At 27.6% G+C, this 17,815-nt stretch overlaps 6 protein-coding genes across 6 annotated transcripts; 3 read left to right on the plus strand and 3 right to left on the minus strand. All coding sequences in view use genetic code 12, as the record gives it.

Annotated features, from left to right (window-relative positions):
• Positions 1-8: 8 nt before the first annotated feature.
• KGF55_004583 (uncharacterized protein) lies at positions 9-2,378 on the plus strand (the record flags this gene model as incomplete). The annotated part of the gene is made up of 1 exon (XM_051759502.1): positions 9-2,378. One exon carries the CDS (start codon positions 9-11, stop codon positions 2,376-2,378), a length of 2,370 nt encoding a protein of 789 aa, XP_051612543.1.
• Positions 2,379-2,488: 110 nt separating this feature from the next.
• Positions 2,489-3,373, plus strand: KGF55_004584 (uncharacterized protein; the record flags this gene model as incomplete). The annotated part of the gene is made up of 1 exon (XM_051759503.1): positions 2,489-3,373. The coding sequence occupies one exon, from the start codon at positions 2,489-2,491 to the stop codon at positions 3,371-3,373; it is 885 nt and encodes a 294-aa protein (XP_051612544.1).
• Positions 3,374-3,824: 451 nt separating this feature from the next.
• On the minus strand, positions 3,825-4,616 carry KGF55_004585 (uncharacterized protein; the record flags this gene model as incomplete). The annotated part of the gene is made up of 1 exon (XM_051759504.1): positions 3,825-4,616. One exon carries the CDS (start codon positions 4,614-4,616, stop codon positions 3,825-3,827), a length of 792 nt encoding a protein of 263 aa, XP_051612545.1.
• Positions 4,617-4,734: 118 nt separating this feature from the next.
• FRS2 (phenylalanine--tRNA ligase subunit alpha) lies at positions 4,735-6,225 on the plus strand (the record flags this gene model as incomplete). Its single annotated transcript, XM_051759505.1, has 1 exon — positions 4,735-6,225. The coding sequence occupies one exon, from the start codon at positions 4,735-4,737 to the stop codon at positions 6,223-6,225; it is 1,491 nt and encodes a 496-aa protein (XP_051612546.1).
• A 5,159-nt stretch (positions 6,226-11,384) lies between these two features.
• On the minus strand, positions 11,385-13,496 carry KGF55_004587 (uncharacterized protein; the record flags this gene model as incomplete). Its single annotated transcript, XM_051759507.1, has 1 exon — positions 11,385-13,496. One exon carries the CDS (start codon positions 13,494-13,496, stop codon positions 11,385-11,387), a length of 2,112 nt encoding a protein of 703 aa, XP_051612547.1.
• Positions 13,497-14,242: 746 nt separating this feature from the next.
• Positions 14,243-16,708, minus strand: KGF55_004588 (uncharacterized protein; the record flags this gene model as incomplete). Its single annotated transcript, XM_051759508.1, has 1 exon — positions 14,243-16,708. One exon carries the CDS (start codon positions 16,706-16,708, stop codon positions 14,243-14,245), a length of 2,466 nt encoding a protein of 821 aa, XP_051612548.1.
• Positions 16,709-17,815: the final 1,107 nt, after the last annotated feature.

The following is a 17,815-nucleotide window of genomic DNA, read 5'->3' on the forward strand; positions in this document are numbered from 1 at the left end:
TTAATCCAATGTCAGAAAAAGATAGAAGGAAACTACAAAACAAACTAAATCCATTGTATGATGGTATTTATTCATATACTGAAGGTGGTCAACCAATAAGTACTTATTTTCATGCTTTGCCATCAAGAACTGGAGGTGGAGATTATTATAAAGTAATTAAAAATCCAATTTCTCTTCATAAAATTAAAGCTAAACTTAAAAAATTGGATTATAATAATGCTCAAGAGTTTATTAATGATTTAGCTTTAATATCATATAATGCTAGATTTTATAACATGCAAGAATCAGTTATATATAAACATGCAGAAGCTTTAAAGAAATATGTTGAAGAAAATGTAATTCCAAAATTACAACTTGATAAATCTATTGATCAAAATTTAATATATCCAAGAATTGGTGAATTACCAGAAGATCAAATTATAGAACCTTCTCCAACTGTAATTAAAGATGAATATGAAATGAGTGCAACTCCTACAATTGAAAGACCTATACCACCACCACAAGTAGAATCAACATCATTTTCACGTCAATCATCATTCACTACCCCAAAAAGAGCAACTATCAAACAAATTCAACAACAACAAACATTAGAACAAGTTGAAAGTGGGATTAGAAGAGGTAGACCACCAATCATTGATAAACCATTTGAATCACGTATTAAACAAATTTTAAAAGGTTTTAAAAAATTACGTGATGATAAAGATAGATTATTAATTAAACATTTTGATAAATTACCAGATTTAAAATATTATCCAGATTATTATGAAATTATTAAAAATCCAATGAGTTTAACAGAAATTAGAGTTAAAGTAAGAAGTAGAAAATATACTGATGTTAATCAATTTATTCATGATCTTGATTTAATGTTTGCAAATTTTCAACAATATTTTCAAAGAGATCCTTATAGTGAAGAATTTTTAGATTATCAACAATTTAAAAGAGAAGCAAATAATATTGTTCAAAATGAATTAAGTAAATCAGATAAAGATGTTTTATTAGCAACATCTACTTCAAGTGATGGTGTATTGAGATTTCCCTTGGACGAATTGAATGTTGATGGATATTCTTATAGAATTGGAGATTGGGTATTAATGAAAAATCCAGCTGATAGTGAAAGACCAATAGTTGGACAAATATTTAGAATTTGGTCAACTGAAGATGGTAAAAAATATTGTAATATGTGTTGGTATTATCGTCCAGAACAAACATGTCATGGAGTTGATAGATTATTTTTTCAAAATGAAGTTTGTAAAACAGGTCAATATAGAGATCATTTAATTGATGATATTGTTGGTCCATGTTATGTTTTATTTCTTACAAGATATCAAAAAGGTGATTTACCAAGTGGAGTGATCCCACCTAATGCACCTTGGTTTATATGTGAATTTAGATATAATGAATCAAATCATGTTTTCAATCGTATTAGAACTTGGAAAGCTTGTTTACCAGATGAAGTTAGAGAAGATGATGAACAACCATTAATTCAACTTAATGAAACTAGAAAATTAATTAAATATGATTCACCAATTAGATCTTATTATGATCCAAATTATAATCTGGAAGAAATACCTGATGCAATTCCAGGTACCACTAGTTCACCACCAATTAGAGGTTCAGTATATAAAACAGCTCCAATTCCAACCGATGATTTAGGTCAATATTCTACAAGTCCAAATGTTATACCTGTTCCTGAACATGATGATAAAGTCAATGGACGTCATGCTTATTTATTTACACCTATTTCTCAATTAAAAGGAGGAGGTGGATCAACTAATGCCGTATATGCTACAAATGTATCATTACCTCATGGATCACCTATTAATGAACCTTCAAAAATGGCCACCATTGCAATGAGTCCACCACCAGTACAACATTCTCCGGAATATATAGAAGAAAAACCACAATTACCAACTTCATATGTCTCTATTCAAGATCAAATACAAGAAAATCAATTAAAAAAATTACAAGATCAACAACACCAACAAGAACAACATCAATTCCAACAACAACAACAACAACAACAGCAACAACAACAACAGCAGCAACCACAACAATCATTAACACCACAAAACTTATTTAATAAATTAACTACCCCAACTCCAGCTCATATTGTTCCAACAGGTACAAATTATCATAGTGTTTTACCAATATATTCTCAACCAGATGGTGTATTAGCTTATGGATTAGTTGAAGAATTAGATTTACCAGTCAATAAAAGACAAAAATTAGATTCATCAATGGAAGAAGTTGTATTTTATAAATCACCACCAATTCAATTACTTATGAATAGAATTATAACAAATTCTAATGTTGAACTAGGTCATTCTGCAAAATATTTAGCTTGGAAAATAGATCAAGAAAATCAAAAATCAAAATAAGATAAGTTGTTTATAATAATAGTAGCACAAAAATAAAATATAAATCTAAATAATATTCCGCTTAACACAATCAATCAGTTTTATCTGATATGTAGATTTCTCTTCTTTACATGAATAATCAATTAAAAGAATTTCAAAATCATTTAAAAAATTCAAAAAAAGTAATAGCATTAGTAGGAGCTGGTCTTTCTGCTTCTCTGGGTTTACCAACATTTAGAGGTTCTCAAGGATTATGGAGAAATTATAATATGATAGATTTAGCAACACCAGATTCTTTTTATATTGATCCAAGTTTAGTGTGGCAATTTTATTCATGGAGAAGATATTTATCATTAAATTCAAATCCAAATAATAGTCATAAATCAATTATAAAAATTTTAGATCAATTTAAAAAAGATGCCAATAAACAATTCTTAATTATAAATCAAAATGTTGATGGATTATTTAATAAAATACGACCAAATATACCTGAATTATTTGATATTCATGGAAATCTTTTCACTTTGAAATGTACTAATTTTTCATGTAATTATATTGAAAAAAATAATTTTAAACATCCTTTGACATCAGCTTTGAAAGATGTTGAAAATGAAAATTCCAATGTTACTACAAAATCCCCCAATTTTAAACCTATAAAATCAATTGATGAATCAAATTTACCAAATTGTCCAATTTGTAAATTTTTATTAAGACCAGGAGTTGTATGGTTTGGAGAATCATTACCATTAGATTTAATAACTAAAATTGATAATTTTATTGAGGATAAATTTTTAATGCCTGATTTAATATTAGTTATTGGTACAAGTGGAACAGTATATCCAGCAAATAGTTATGTTGAAAGAGTTAAATTGAAAGGTGGGAAAGTTGCAATTTTTAATACTGAAATTGATGATAATATTTTGAATGGAGAAATTAAAAATACTTGGGGTTTTAAAGGTGATGCTGCTGAATTATTACCTTTAGCATTAGGTGATTTTGAAAGTGGCTTTGGTTGAGATGTTGTCGATTGAACATATATGAACAATCGGTTTAGTTAATGAAGGTTTTGATGAAATCAGGTGGATAAGTTTGTACTTCTTGAATTTTCTTCTTGATTTAAAAGGTGATTTAATTGATGATCGAACAGGTCTAGATTTAGCTTTAGTAGCTGATTTAGTGTTTACAATTGTTTGTTCAACCACGGTATCATCTGGCCAATAAAGGAACAAATCTAAAGTTGAAATGTCAAACTCGTCAAATTCAATTAAATTGTCAGCAACCATGTGTAAGTTGAACTTCAAAAGAATCAGAAGACAGTTGATGAGATAGAATCCGTGCTAAAATAATGATTTATATGCTCAACAAATTTATGAAAAATGGTCATCAATTTGAGTTGAGTTGACAACGGTTAAAACAAAGTTCGTGAGAGCTAAAAAAAGTCACTATTCATTAAATCATTCACGTATACTATAGATTCTTTAATAATTCTACATCATATTTATCTTGAATTACTCTTTGTGGAATAGAACTTGGTTCTGGTGGTAATCCAATTTTTAAATTTGCATCAATTAAAATTTGATTTTTTAACCAAATTTTTCTTTTAGTTATTATGGAAGATTGTAAATTATTTGTTATTATCTTGTTTATTTTTAAACTTGTGTTTAGCCTTGATTGAAGTTTGTCATGTAATTGTTTTAATTGGGTTAGGTCTTTATTATTCAAGTCAAGATCATCCTCCATCTCTTTTTTATAATTCTGTATTAGTTGTTTAGATTCATTTGATAAATTTTCTATAATTCTATCATTATTTGAATTCATTACTCTTTCTGGATGTTCATATTGAATTTGTCTTTTCACAATATTTATAATTTGATTATTTGGATCAGGTTGAATATTATCTTCGTTAGTTTCTAAAATATGCTTTATTCTTAAATTACTTAATTTATATTGATTTAAATCAAATGGTATTGAATCAATTGTTATATTTTCATCAGTTAATAAATTTATAAATTGTTGATCATACCACCATGGTAATTTTAATTCATAATCTTTTTGAATTAATTCTCTATATTTATCTTCTGTTATATTTTCAACACCTTGATACGAATCTTTAAATGATTGTAATTGATCTTTTATATTTTGTAAATTATGTGCACCTTTTCGATGTTTTGTTAATGCATCTGCTCTTGTAAAATGTTTTTCACATTCAGGTATTGGACAAAAGAATGCCTTTTCACCAGTTGGTGCTCTATTACTCATTATGAAGTGTAATGTATGATATTGATATTGAAGTGTGCATACAAACAATTATTTTATCAACTAAAATAAATTTTTCAAAAATGATTCACAATTAAGAAACTTGCAACCACCACCTACAATGTCACAATTACAACTTGAGATCCTTCAGCTATTAGATAAAGAAGGTGAAATACCAAACTCATTAAATAATTCACAACTTTCTAAAATAAATCCCAATGAATTACATGCAAATTTAAGTTCTCTTTGGTCAAGAGAAATGATTAAATTTAATAAAATAGAAACTGATCATTGGATACTTACAAAAGAAGCAGAAGATTATTTAAAAGCAGGAGCAACTCCAGAAATACAAGTTGTTGATGAAGTATTAAAAGCACAATTGGAAGGTTTAACTTTAAATGATTTAAAAACAAAATTAGGTTCAACAGGTATTATAGGACAAGGTAAAGCTTTTAAAAATAAATGGTTAAAAAAAGATGGAAATAAATTAATTGCTGAAGTTAAAGAATTACCAAAAGATGAAGTATTGATAGATTTAAAAGAAATACAAAAAACAGGAAAATTATCAAATAAATCAATTTTAACAGAATTGAAAAAAAGAAAATTAATTAATTTAACTAAAATTATAGGATATGAAATTCAAAAGGGTGATAAATTCTCATTAGAAATTAAAAATTTAGAAACTGATATAACTTCTGATATGATTCAAAATGGAAATTGGAAAAATTCACAATTTAAAGATTATAATTTTAATTCATTTGGTATAATACCTCAATCAGGAGCATTACATCCTTTAATGAAAGTTCGTCAAGAATTTAGAGATATCTTTTTTGCAATGGGTTTTACTGAAATGGATTCTAATCAATATGTAGAATCTGGTTTTTGGAATTTTGATACTTTATTTGTACCTCAACAACATCCTGCAAGAGATTTACAAGATACTTTTTATTTAAAAGATCCTAAAGTTGCAAAAGAACCTGAAGATAAAGAATATTGGGAAAATGTTAAACAAGTACATCAAGATGGTAAATATGAATCTATTGGTTATAGATATCCTTGGAAATCAGAAGAAAGTTTACGTATGGTATTACGTACTCATACAACAGCAATTTCAGCAGCAATGTTAAAAAAATTAGCTGAAAATCCAAAACCAACAAGATTATTTTCAATAGATAGAGTTTTTAGAAATGAAGCAGTTGATGCAACTCATTTAGCTGAATTTCATCAAGTTGAAGGAGTTATAGCAGGTTATGATATTACATTAGGTGATTTAATTGGATTTATGGATGATTTTTTTGGTAAAATGGGTGTTGATAATTTAAGATTTAAAGCTGCTTATAATCCATATACTGAACCATCATTAGAAATTTTTGCATATCATAAAGGTTTAAAAAAATGGGTTGAAATTGGAAATTCAGGAATGTTTAGACCAGAAATGTTAGAAACTATGGGATTACCTAAAAATTTAAGAGTTTTAGGTTGGGGTTTATCATTAGAAAGACCAACAATGATAAAATATGGTGTTTCAAATATAAGAGAATTATTAGGTCATAAAGTTTCATTAGATTTTATTGAATCAAATCCTGCTGCTAGATTAGATGAATTATTGTAGAGACAGATATGTATATATATAAATTTAAGTAATAGACATGTTTAATATAATGGGTTTTTAAACAAATCGTAATAGCATTATTTGAACATAGTTTCAAGGTTAGAATGAAGTTCTATCATAGCATTTTGTACGGTATCCTTGAATCTATCGGTGCTGTAAGACCGAGTGAAATTAAGACGAAAGGGAGAAAGAAATTATTAGATCTAATAAATTTATTTAACATTGGCTCTGATACACTTAGCAAATATACAATCAACTACATGGGTGAATAAACATAATAAGACACAGCAAAAGGAATACTTATAAAGCACGTTAATATAGGTCAATGTTTTATACAAAATGCATTCATAGATTATAATTCACCAAGAATTAGTTCACCAGTTACAGGATTAACTAAAATAGTTCAACTGATATTGAAATAATTGAGTGAAGCATTTAGATAGGCAGTAAGATGTCTATATGTTTTACTTCTAATAATGGAGTCAGATTGGACTTAGAAGTTACACGTTTAGATATCAGTACAGTTTATCTAAATTCTCCACTGAAATGAGAATGAACAACCTTATGTTAAGCCATCAAAAGGATATAATTGAATTAAATCAATATCTTGGCTATTGAAAAAAGGCTTTATATGGTTTGAAACAATCTAGTTGCTTATGGTAGACTCATATATATTTTAAAATATGGGATTGGAAGAATGTGATTTGAAAGCGGGATTATTTATGGAAAAAATGAATTTGAATTAATTTTTGCACTTTATGTTGATGATTAACTTTGTACAAATTCAACCAATTTTACAGATTTAATGTTACAGATTTTCATGATTAATCGACCACTTGTTTAGATTTTAGTCATGGTCCTATTAAAGGGTGTCATAGAATTAAATTTATTAAAATAAATGGAGGGTATTTTTTAGTTTAAAAAATTTATCAAAATTTTATTAAAAAAATTTGAGTTAGATGGAGATGAAACCAACGTGTCAAAATTTTAAAATCCACAGCAAGACCAACTAAGTATAAAAATTTAAGATTATGGATATTGAAGAAGACTTTAAGACTATGATATTATTTAGGAGAAGTCAACTGAAGTAGGAGAAAGTGAAAGATGAATTATTAGATGACGTAGGTATACAATTATATCAATCAGGAGTTGGATTGTTAAAATTTTTTGTGCTCAATACCAGCAACTAGGTTTGCCAATGGAATAACATAGTAATGATATTAATTTGACAGTCAAGCGGATAAAACAAGTCGAACTTCAATATGATTAATCCATGCTTTCGTTGATATAAATGAACAAGATTGGTTAATCAAATTCCCAATTGTCGAATATGCTAATGATGCACATGTTTAAAAAGCATAATCCTTGTGTTGCTGGTTATAAACATTTACTGCATTGTATAAAATATTCAAGAAAAGGTATTGATGATGGTATGAATAAAACAAAAGGCAAGACTCATTATAGCAATAAATGGTTTTTGAATAAGATAGGAAAAGTATTAATGGATGCGCAGTATCTTCAAATAATAATTTTCAATCTTGGGCAATGAATTCACATGCTTTTGAACTTTTAGTATATGAACCAACGGTCAAAAAAAACTGAACTAAAAGTTCAAAAGCTTGTGAATTTGTTGTACTAGAATTAGCACAGATGCGGGATTATGATACAAAGAAATTTTCGATGATATTGGATTGAATTATTTGGGCAACTTGGGCCAATTAAAATATTTGTGCCTACTATTCATAATCTCATATCATCTTAAGCTCAATATTTTGATTCAGGTCATGTATAATAATATCATTCTTCCATAAGACAGCATCATAATGATTAATAATTTGTGAAAATACCGATTCGGTTCTTGCGGATTTCAAAAATATGATTGGCTTTTAGCTTTAAACCAAGTATTTACTACCGTATTTTTACAATCAGCAATAACTTTATCAGTGATTCACAAATTTGTAAAATTGAAATCATTTTCGTGATGATGTTTCAAATTGCAAAAAATGATAAGACATGACATGTTTCAAATTCAAATGAGCAAACAATAAAATTAATAATATTATTAAGCAAATTAAAAACTCCGAGTAAAATAATTTCTTAAATAAAAGTCGGTAATTGAAGATCATTCAAATTAAGGTACCCACCAATAATTATATAGGCTATTAGTACAAAAGTAGATAACAACAAATACACAAACAACAATAGAAATTAACTATTGTATATAAAATGTACATAAGTGGTGCAGCAATTCAACGTTTTCTATAAAAAATTATTTGTTTAACTGAAAAAGAAGGTTATGGTCCTCTGATTACATCATTTTCAAAAGGGGTAATTCTATAGAGAATATATTTCTAAAATTTACTCGATTTCTCGATGACTATTATTTTATACTAAGCATTAATTGGTAACTGATTTTTAAAACTTATTTATCATTGGGGTAACTAATTTAACTAAGTTTAAATCTTAAATTGCTTCAAAATTCAATGGAGTATTTCATATCTGAAAAAACAATAAAAATATAAAACTAGGCTTAAAAAATTAGTAATTAAAGAATCCAATAATTTAAACTTTAACATTCTCTTCATTTCGTATTCTTCTATTTAATCTCCTCAAGTATCTCGTCAACTTGTATACTTGGCATGGTTAGGATAGATTTGTATAATGATCACTAAGTTTTAAATGTATAGCAATCAAGTTATTGCACTACTTATTTTACTCCCTTAATCGTCATTTAAAAAAATTTTATAACTAGGCAAAGTAATTCATACTAACAAAGGTAAAACCTAAATAAACCTAAAATTGATTCACATAACCTTAAAAATGAATACAAAGAGTATAGCCGCATACAACAGCAATGTTAAAATAAAAATAGATCTATTTTTTAACATTCCAAACAAATTTACTAAAAACTTAAAGTTTAATATCTTTTGAATTCAAAACTTTGTAGCAGTATATAACTAATCAAATTTCCTTCTTTCTTTCCTTAGATTTTAATTTTCTTAAATTTTTGATTCCTAATTTATATTCAAATCGTCAAATTAAATCAATCACCAATAATGCCTTTTACTTGTTCAGATATCATTAAAATCTTTTTTGCTATTATATTTCCTCCATTAGGTGTTGTATGTGACTTTTTTATTCATTGATGATATTATGGATTATCATGATTACTAACTTTCACTATTTTTAGTTCCTTGAAGTTGGTTGTACATCACCATTATTTAGTATGTTAATTTAACCTTTTCAAAGCGCTAACAAAAACACAACATCCGTACCGCACACATCCGTACCGCAGTAACTAATTGCGCGCTACCAATTGATGAACCAAATACTAACTTTCAAAGTTTCAATATTATTAACTATATTGGGTTTTATCCCTGGTATTGTATATGCCTTATACATTATTCTAAAGTTCTAGTTTAGTCGCAATTGATTGTGTTTCAACTGATTTAAAGAAGTCTAAGAAGTTAAAGTTGCAAAATTAATTAAATTTTTTTAACGGGTAAAAAAATTGCGAGCGAGAACATTTAGGGGGTAAAAGTTCGCACAAGAAAAAATAAAAAAATTAAGTTTAAAAAAGTGCGAAAAAAAGAATCAAGAGATTCTATGATTAAGAATAAAGATCAAGTTATTTGAAAATAGATCAATTAAAAGATAATAAAAATTTGCAATCATTTCTTCTTTGAAAAATTTTTATATATAATTTCTCAAAGTCATTTGTTTTATATTAATATATGTTTGATTCTTATTTGTTTTAAATTTTCAACCAATTTAATCATATTATTTATAAGTTTTTCTGTATATTCTTTGAATTCTAATATCATAATTGGTGCTTCCAAATACCCATCTAAAAATATGCTAGCGATTGATATCATGGAATTTATCGATCCTTGAAAAGATGAGTATAAAACATCAAATGGTGAAGGAAGATTGTAGGTCGTCATGAATTATATAGAGTTAACCAAGAGAATAGTACTGGAGATATCGTTGAAGCATATATCAAAAAACTTCACAGGCAATATTTTACCAAGCACAGTGGAGATTGTTTTGCTCGACCGCCCCATGAATCACAAAGAAAAGCATAAGGACAATCTCGGTGCTATCGTTCCTTTATGTTAAATCACGACAGTTACAAGAAACCTTTTTCCACGAATGATAATATTGTTTTATGTAGCTACAATAGCTTAATACAAACAAACGAAGAAAACGCTGAAATTTTCCTTACGGTCATTGATATTTATTTTGTATTGACAAGAATGATCTCCAATGTTCTATTGAGATCTCTCTGATATTCTCGAATTGAGTCTAGCTGCTTAGTAGTACTGGGATTTTTTTGTTCCGCAATAAATCATTTTGGTCAGACAATTACCATCTTTTGGATTTCCTTGTTCAATTATTATTTGAACTCCTCCCCTGAATGATAAAACTATTCGAAAAAGACTGGCTGTTCCTTTGTACTTTTGAAAAACCGACTATTAACAATTCAATGATTAGCTTGGAAATTTGAATTGGAGAATTAGATTTTATAAATCAATTACGAAATAACGACAAATTCATTCAGCAACGGATTTTTCAAAAAGTAACTGATATCGTAATACTATTTGGCAAGCAGATAAGTAGGTTGATAAGACTGGCCATTAGGGAGTGAAATGTTTCGAGTCAAGCATATCTTTCGATAGTTAGCTGTTTTCAAGGTTTTAAATTTCACTTCAAATTCATATAGGTATTTACCGAGTTAACATAACCATAATGACGTTGAAGAGCTGCGGAAGATATATTTGGGAAAGTTTTCAGCCAAAATGGGGTTTCCATTATTTCGAAACAAGATTGTTTAGTTTTTGATCCTCTTAATCAGACCGGCGAGCTAGAGTTTAAGCAAATCACCAGCATCATCTCTTTCACGTTTTTGGTCATGCTCCGTTTTACCATTTGTTAAAAGATCTACTTCTTTTTAGGAGTCAACAGTTCAGCAATTACCAGATCAATTTATAGAAGTTATTGAAGAGATTTTAAATCCATAGTTTGTTTCTACATCCTGTTAGTGTATGTCAATCCAAAGATGTGAAATAATAGCCATAAAGAGGTTTTGAAGAAATGTACTACAATCAATTGAAATTATGTTTACAAAAACTATTACGAATTAATTTTCAAATTTCAATTTAGTTGTGAATCCAAGAGAAGTCGTCTAAATTTTTCCTCCCATAAGTGACCCATATCACGAACTCGGTTTCATACGCTCTAACAAGAGCACGGCTAGATTGCCCAATACCAACTAATTTGATGAACAACTCTTTTAATTCATCTGCACCATTAAGTTTCTGCAGTTCATCTACTTTTATCAATTGTAAGGTTTTCATGTTGATACAATTATCTATTTTTAGACAAGATAAATGTTCAACCTTGTATCCGGATAAAGCTAATTCTTCCAAAGTCGATGGAAACTTTTGGGCGGTCAACATTGAGTAACTAATTCCATTATCACCAAAATTCAAATACCTTAATTGATTTAAATTACTGAACTCACCTTTCAATTGTATCAACTTTAATCCTGTGATTGTTAGTGCTTCTAAAGAACAAGGAAAATTGTTCAAATCTATCACTTGAATACTCAACCCTTTCAATATTAAAACCTTTAATCTTGTGCAGCTTTTAATACAAATTTGTGAAGGAAGTTGAATTCTGCTATTCGAGTTGTTGACTACCGAAATGTCAAAAATTCTAGAATGGGATTTACTCAAATCCAAATGTGTAATATCAAAGTTATTGATTTGCAATGTATTAGTCATTTCAAATACTTTCCTCTTTTTATTTGGGTGTCCGCTGGCTCCTTCAAAAACATTATGCTCATTTATTAAAAACCATGCGGGATCGAGCTTTTCCTCTTTATTGTCAGGTGCAGCCAAAGCGTTCCATCCGATCTCAAAATGATTTAAATTTGTCAGTTCCTTTAAATTTATTTGAAAAATATTTGACACTGTGTTGTATGAGAAACAAAATTGCTGGACGTAAGGATGATTTAAACACTTATCGACTTTTAATATTTCACAAGCAATAATTTTGAGGTCTATCATGTGTTCTGGTAATGATGCAAAAAGATCGATTAGATCAAGGTTTTGAATTTCACAAAGCTCCAAAGTGTGAAGGGTTTTCAAGCAAAGGTTACCCCCCAACTCAATACTATTGGATTCTCCATATGATTCTCCATCAATCTTCAAAGTTTTTGTATTCAAGGGAAGTTTAAAATTGGATCCAAGAAGAAAAGAATTCCCTTCGCTTGTGAAATCTGATATTTCAAATTCTTTGTTTATTCCTTCTTTAACAAAATCATGCAATTTAGTGATATCGGATTGATGGTAAGAAGGATTTAATATTAAAGTTTCTAATGAATTAGGAAAAAAGCATTTGATAATATTATATAAATTCCAACAACAAAAAATTTCAATGGTTCGCAAACAATTGTATTTTCTCAAGTTTCCCAAGGTTTTAAAGCCACAGAAGCTAAACTTAATGAATTTGATCGTGCTAGATAATTGAAGAGCATCCAACGATTCCACCCCTGACATAAATTTACATTCGAAATATTCAAGACATTGTAAATCTCTCAAATTTACATCAACATTCTCATCACCATAAATATTTAATGTTAATTTTCTTAAAGATGTAGGAAATTTAGCCACAAAAAAATTGTGATAAATTGTTGTCAAAATGTTTATTTTACTATATTGAATCCTTTGCAAATAAATCTGGAATGCTTTTAACTCTTCAAGCGTTACTTCCAATGGAGTATCTTTAAACAATGTATCTTTAAACAAATGAACCCCCACCACATTAAAGTCTTTTAAAATTAGTTCCAAGTCCACATGCATGCTATTTGTAATTAAAAGTTCAAATTCAGCATGACGGTATTGATTCATATTTCTAATTTCAACTGAAGATTCATTTTGTGAGTCCACGGGTTCTTCTTTTAATTCTAATAACTCATTCATTTTATTTGCTTCTATGACTATTCTCGAAGGTTTGAAATTGTATAATTCATATAGTTCTTCTAGATCTTTTAATGAGCCATCAGCGAGTATTTGCATAAAATCAGCAGGTTGATACTTGAAAACCCTTGCGTGTAAAGCGAAAAGTTGATACTTGGAAAACCTTGCTTGTAAAGCATAATTTTGTAAAACTGGGATTGATATTAATTCCTCAATTTTTGATTTATCATTTATATATTTGATGATTAGGACCCATAATTCAACTGGTAATTTAAGAAATAGATCCATCCTTATCTCTAACCATGAAATTTGAGTGAATATAAATAGGTGTAATAGTTTGTTTTGGTGAATTTGATAGTGAGTGTTTTGATAAATTTGTTGTATTATTTTTAATTTCTTTCAGTAATTATTTAATTTGATTTTTAGATTGAATTATCTACACGCTACCATACAACGTTTCAGAATTTCATCGTCTAATTTATGGTGTACCAATCAAAGGAACCAATATTAATCGATGTAAAAAGAACTTGACACGCGTGACAAAGTTCTCACAAGAGTCCTACAGTTCAAGTTAAAAGCAAAACAATCATAACATGGTGCTTTTAACCATGATTGTTGGGCTCTAGTTAGTTGTTCTAGGACCATTTTCAATAAAAGTTCAGCCTCTTTCGTAATCCTTTCGTGTCTTCAATGAATGCTGCACCAGGACATGGTATAGTTTTCACTCAAGAACTGTTGTTATCATTTGTGTTTCAGTTAAATGCTTTTGTAAATTACTTCTCAAAAAATATAGTTTTACAAATTACAATAATATCAAATAGACTACACAATAGTTAAATATTCTTACGTTCATATTATAGTATAGAATATAAAGTCATTAAATATCGGTATTCAGCTTTTAAAATTCGATTTTACAAACATCTAGAAAATAGAATTAGAGACTTCACCAAAATTTCTATAATTACATACATTATTTATTAATTAATCTATTATCTAAATTATTATAGTTACATATATATATTGTTTTGTAAAGTCTAATCATTATGATGTAAAATTCTATCAAATTTTTCATAATTAAAAATAGATTTTCTTAAAGGTTTATTAAATTTTGTATTCAGTTGGAGTAGTTGATGATAATCATTATTTAAAGAAATTTCATCTTTTGAAAACATTGAACCAATATCTTTCATATTTGTTTGCGTACCATTTGGTAAATTAAACATCATTTCTAATTCTTGTTTATGAAAGTTTGTAGCGTTGTGAGTTATATAATATTCTGATAAAATATCTGGATTACGAATTAGTATTTCTAAAATTTCATCTTCTGATAAATTTTGAACTATATCAATCATTGAATCTTCAAGCAGTGATTTTAAAAATTTTAATTTTGATTCTTCAATCCATAAATTTAATTTATCAACAAATATAAATCCACCATATGAATAATTTTTTAAACCTTTTTCACCATATTCCATTTTTAAAATTTCTTCTAAATTATTGGGGATATATACTGGTATATCACCTAATTTTGTTAATCTCAATGGAGAAATTTCTTCAAATGAATAAAAATGTGGGAAACGACAATTATAAATAGTTGAAGTTTTACCTTGTAAAAAATTTTGCTCCAAAATTGAATCATATCTTGATGGTAGAATTTCATTACTTACTCCTAATCCTGTAATATCAATATATGAACCAGTATCAATATCTATAAATCTTGCATCTATATGATTTTCTTTATAAGATTTTGATCTATGATGAATAAAAGTTGAACAATCAATAAAATATTTTCCATAACCTTCATTTATATCTTCCACTACCAAAGTTTGATTATAAGTTTTACAAAATTTAATTAATTCATTTGCTGGCATTTGAATATCAATATCTTCATCAAATGGAAATAATAATGAATTCCAATACCAAGCTAATAAAGGGCCATGAGCAATCCAACTTATTATTCCCTTTTGTTGAGAAAATTTAAACCAATTTCTTAATATTCTATCTAATAATATTGATTCTCTAATTTGTAGTTCTTCAATTGACCAACCAGATTTTAAGAATCTTAATGCACCATTAAAAAATCTCCATTCATAATGCCATCCTGCATCATGATCATTTTCAGAATTACCAAAATTTAATCTTGCCATTCTAAAATATGTATGTTCTTTTTTATTATTATTATTTATTTTTTTGGTAATTTTTAAACCATCATAATATTGTTTTTCAAATCTTGTTAACTTGAGGTTATTTATCTCACTTAAATCAAAATTTAATTCATTATGAATTAATGAATTCATTTTGTTAATTCTTTTTTCAAATTCTTTTATTTGAAAATCTATTTTATCTTGTTGATAATCAAATGATGATTCAGGTAAATATATTTCAGTAGGTTGAATTTTATTTATGGATGGTTCAGGATTTACATCACTAACAAGATTATTAAACTCTTTAACTGGATCTAATTCAATAATTTCATCATCAATTTTCCCTTCTCTAGATAAATAATTTTCAAATAATGAACCATCAACAATACGTTGTTTCCCATCAATTTGAGCTTCATATGTACCATTTTCACTTAAAAATATTATTGATAAAGGATTTGAAGCATAAGTTAATAAATGAGATTTTCCTTCTAACATTCTAACTTCATTTGATGCTTTATTTGTTGGAGATTTTTTAACTGCAAAACCAGGTACAAAATCAATTGATGATAAATTCATTAAATCTAAATCATCTTTCATTATATCAAAATTGTTTATACAATAATCTTGAATTTTTGTAGGAATATGATGAAAAGATTTCATATATTCACAATTTTTTCTTTTTTTATGAGGTTTTATTAATTCTTGATTAAGCATTGTTAAATCTACCCAATCTTGCCATGCAAATGGGATGACAATTTCATGTTTTTTTGATATATCATTTGTTGGATTTTTGGTGAGATATTGATTTTTTATATCTGATAAATATAAAGATAATGTAAATCTTGGATCATAAAATATTGCAGGTTTGTTTATCCAATTTTCTTTTAAAAATTCATCTTTTTTAATTTGGATTTTATGATTAGTTAATTCTGTATTTGTTAACCAATGTTTTGGATCATTTGGGACATTTTGAAGTAATTGTTCTATTTTATCTTCAGCTGTTTCTGGTATTGTAGTTGGTTCTGTGTTTGTTGTTGTAGTTGTTGTAGTTGAACTTTCAGGTACTTCAATAACTTGTGGTATGTCATCTAATGAAAATCCACCACCTAAACCTTGATGAAATTCATTTTTATGGTTTGGAGCAGGTTTTAAGATTGGTTTTTGTAGTATTTGTTTACTCTTACTCTTGTTCTTATTCTTAAACTTAAATAACTTTTTTGGTGATAATGATTTTGATTTTTTTATAAAAATTGGTATACATATTGTATTTATAATTATTATTAATATAAATGATATAAGTAGTAGTTTTCTTTTATTAGATAGTATAATACCATGTTGTTGTAATTTTTTATTCATTGGCTATATGTGTGTATATTTCATATGATTTGTAGATCTTGTATGTGTATGGTTGAAAAGTATGTCAGTAGTTATTTGTGTGAATGAATAGATAAATGAGAATGACTTGAGCTTAATAAATAGGTGTTAACTAGATTTGTAAATGAATGTAAGTTGATTACGATGTTTTGAAGTAGATTAAGATATAGAAGTGAAAAGTATCACAAGATTTGATACTCAAAATGAAAATTTTAAGTACCACAAACTACGGATGAACAATTAATTTAATTAATGACATGACACGAAGATTCGTTATAAGACTAAAGTTTTCTCGCATTAAATCTACGTCGATCTTCGCACTAAGATGTCTCACACTTCTCGCGCTAATCATTTTGGTGAAACAATAAAAAAAAATTTAATATGCCACTAATTTTAGGGTATTCATGGCGGTTAAAAAACATTGTTTAGTGACATTAAGATTGCTTTTTTTTTTATTTATTTCTTATCATCTTACAGAGACTGAAATATATATTTTGAAATTTCAAGAGTTATCATGAATCTCATCACACTATTTAATCAGATCTTGGTTAACAATTTCAGTAAGATTCTCAACCGAGGGTGTACAATAAATCATCTGACAATGTCTCCCTTTACATCCATCCCGATAAAGAAATAAGGTTTTGTCACCTGGTCCCTTTTATTACTGTTTACGTTTTCTTATTAAACGAAATTTGACTATTGACATTTCACACAAACGAAAAATTTCATTTAAGCGCAATGAGATTTTTTTTTTTTCAAAACTAGTCTAATTGTTTAGATTTAAATTTTCAATTTTTTTCCGTTTGCATTTCAGAACGGAATTATTCAAATCTATATTAATCAAGCCGATATCTATAATCCTGGCTTATAACTTGTGGCCAGGTACTTCTACTTTCTTTCCTAACCATAGTGCCACTCTACAGCTACAACTACGTACTCCTTCACTTAAATATGTCAAAAAATAGAAGATATAAGCCTCTTTTGAGCCTTTTAAAACTCGTAACCATTTTTGACTAAAATAAATCAAGATCCTCTTTGTCAAAATAGTTTCGAGACATTAACAAAAACTAAGACACAAAAGCAATTTTA

Source organism: Candida pseudojiufengensis, assembly GCF_024610245.1.
Source record: "Candida pseudojiufengensis strain CBS 10847 chromosome Unknown scaffold12, whole genome shotgun sequence".
NCBI classification, from domain to species: Eukaryota; Fungi; Ascomycota; class Pichiomycetes; order Serinales; family Debaryomycetaceae; genus Lodderomyces; species Lodderomyces pseudojiufengensis.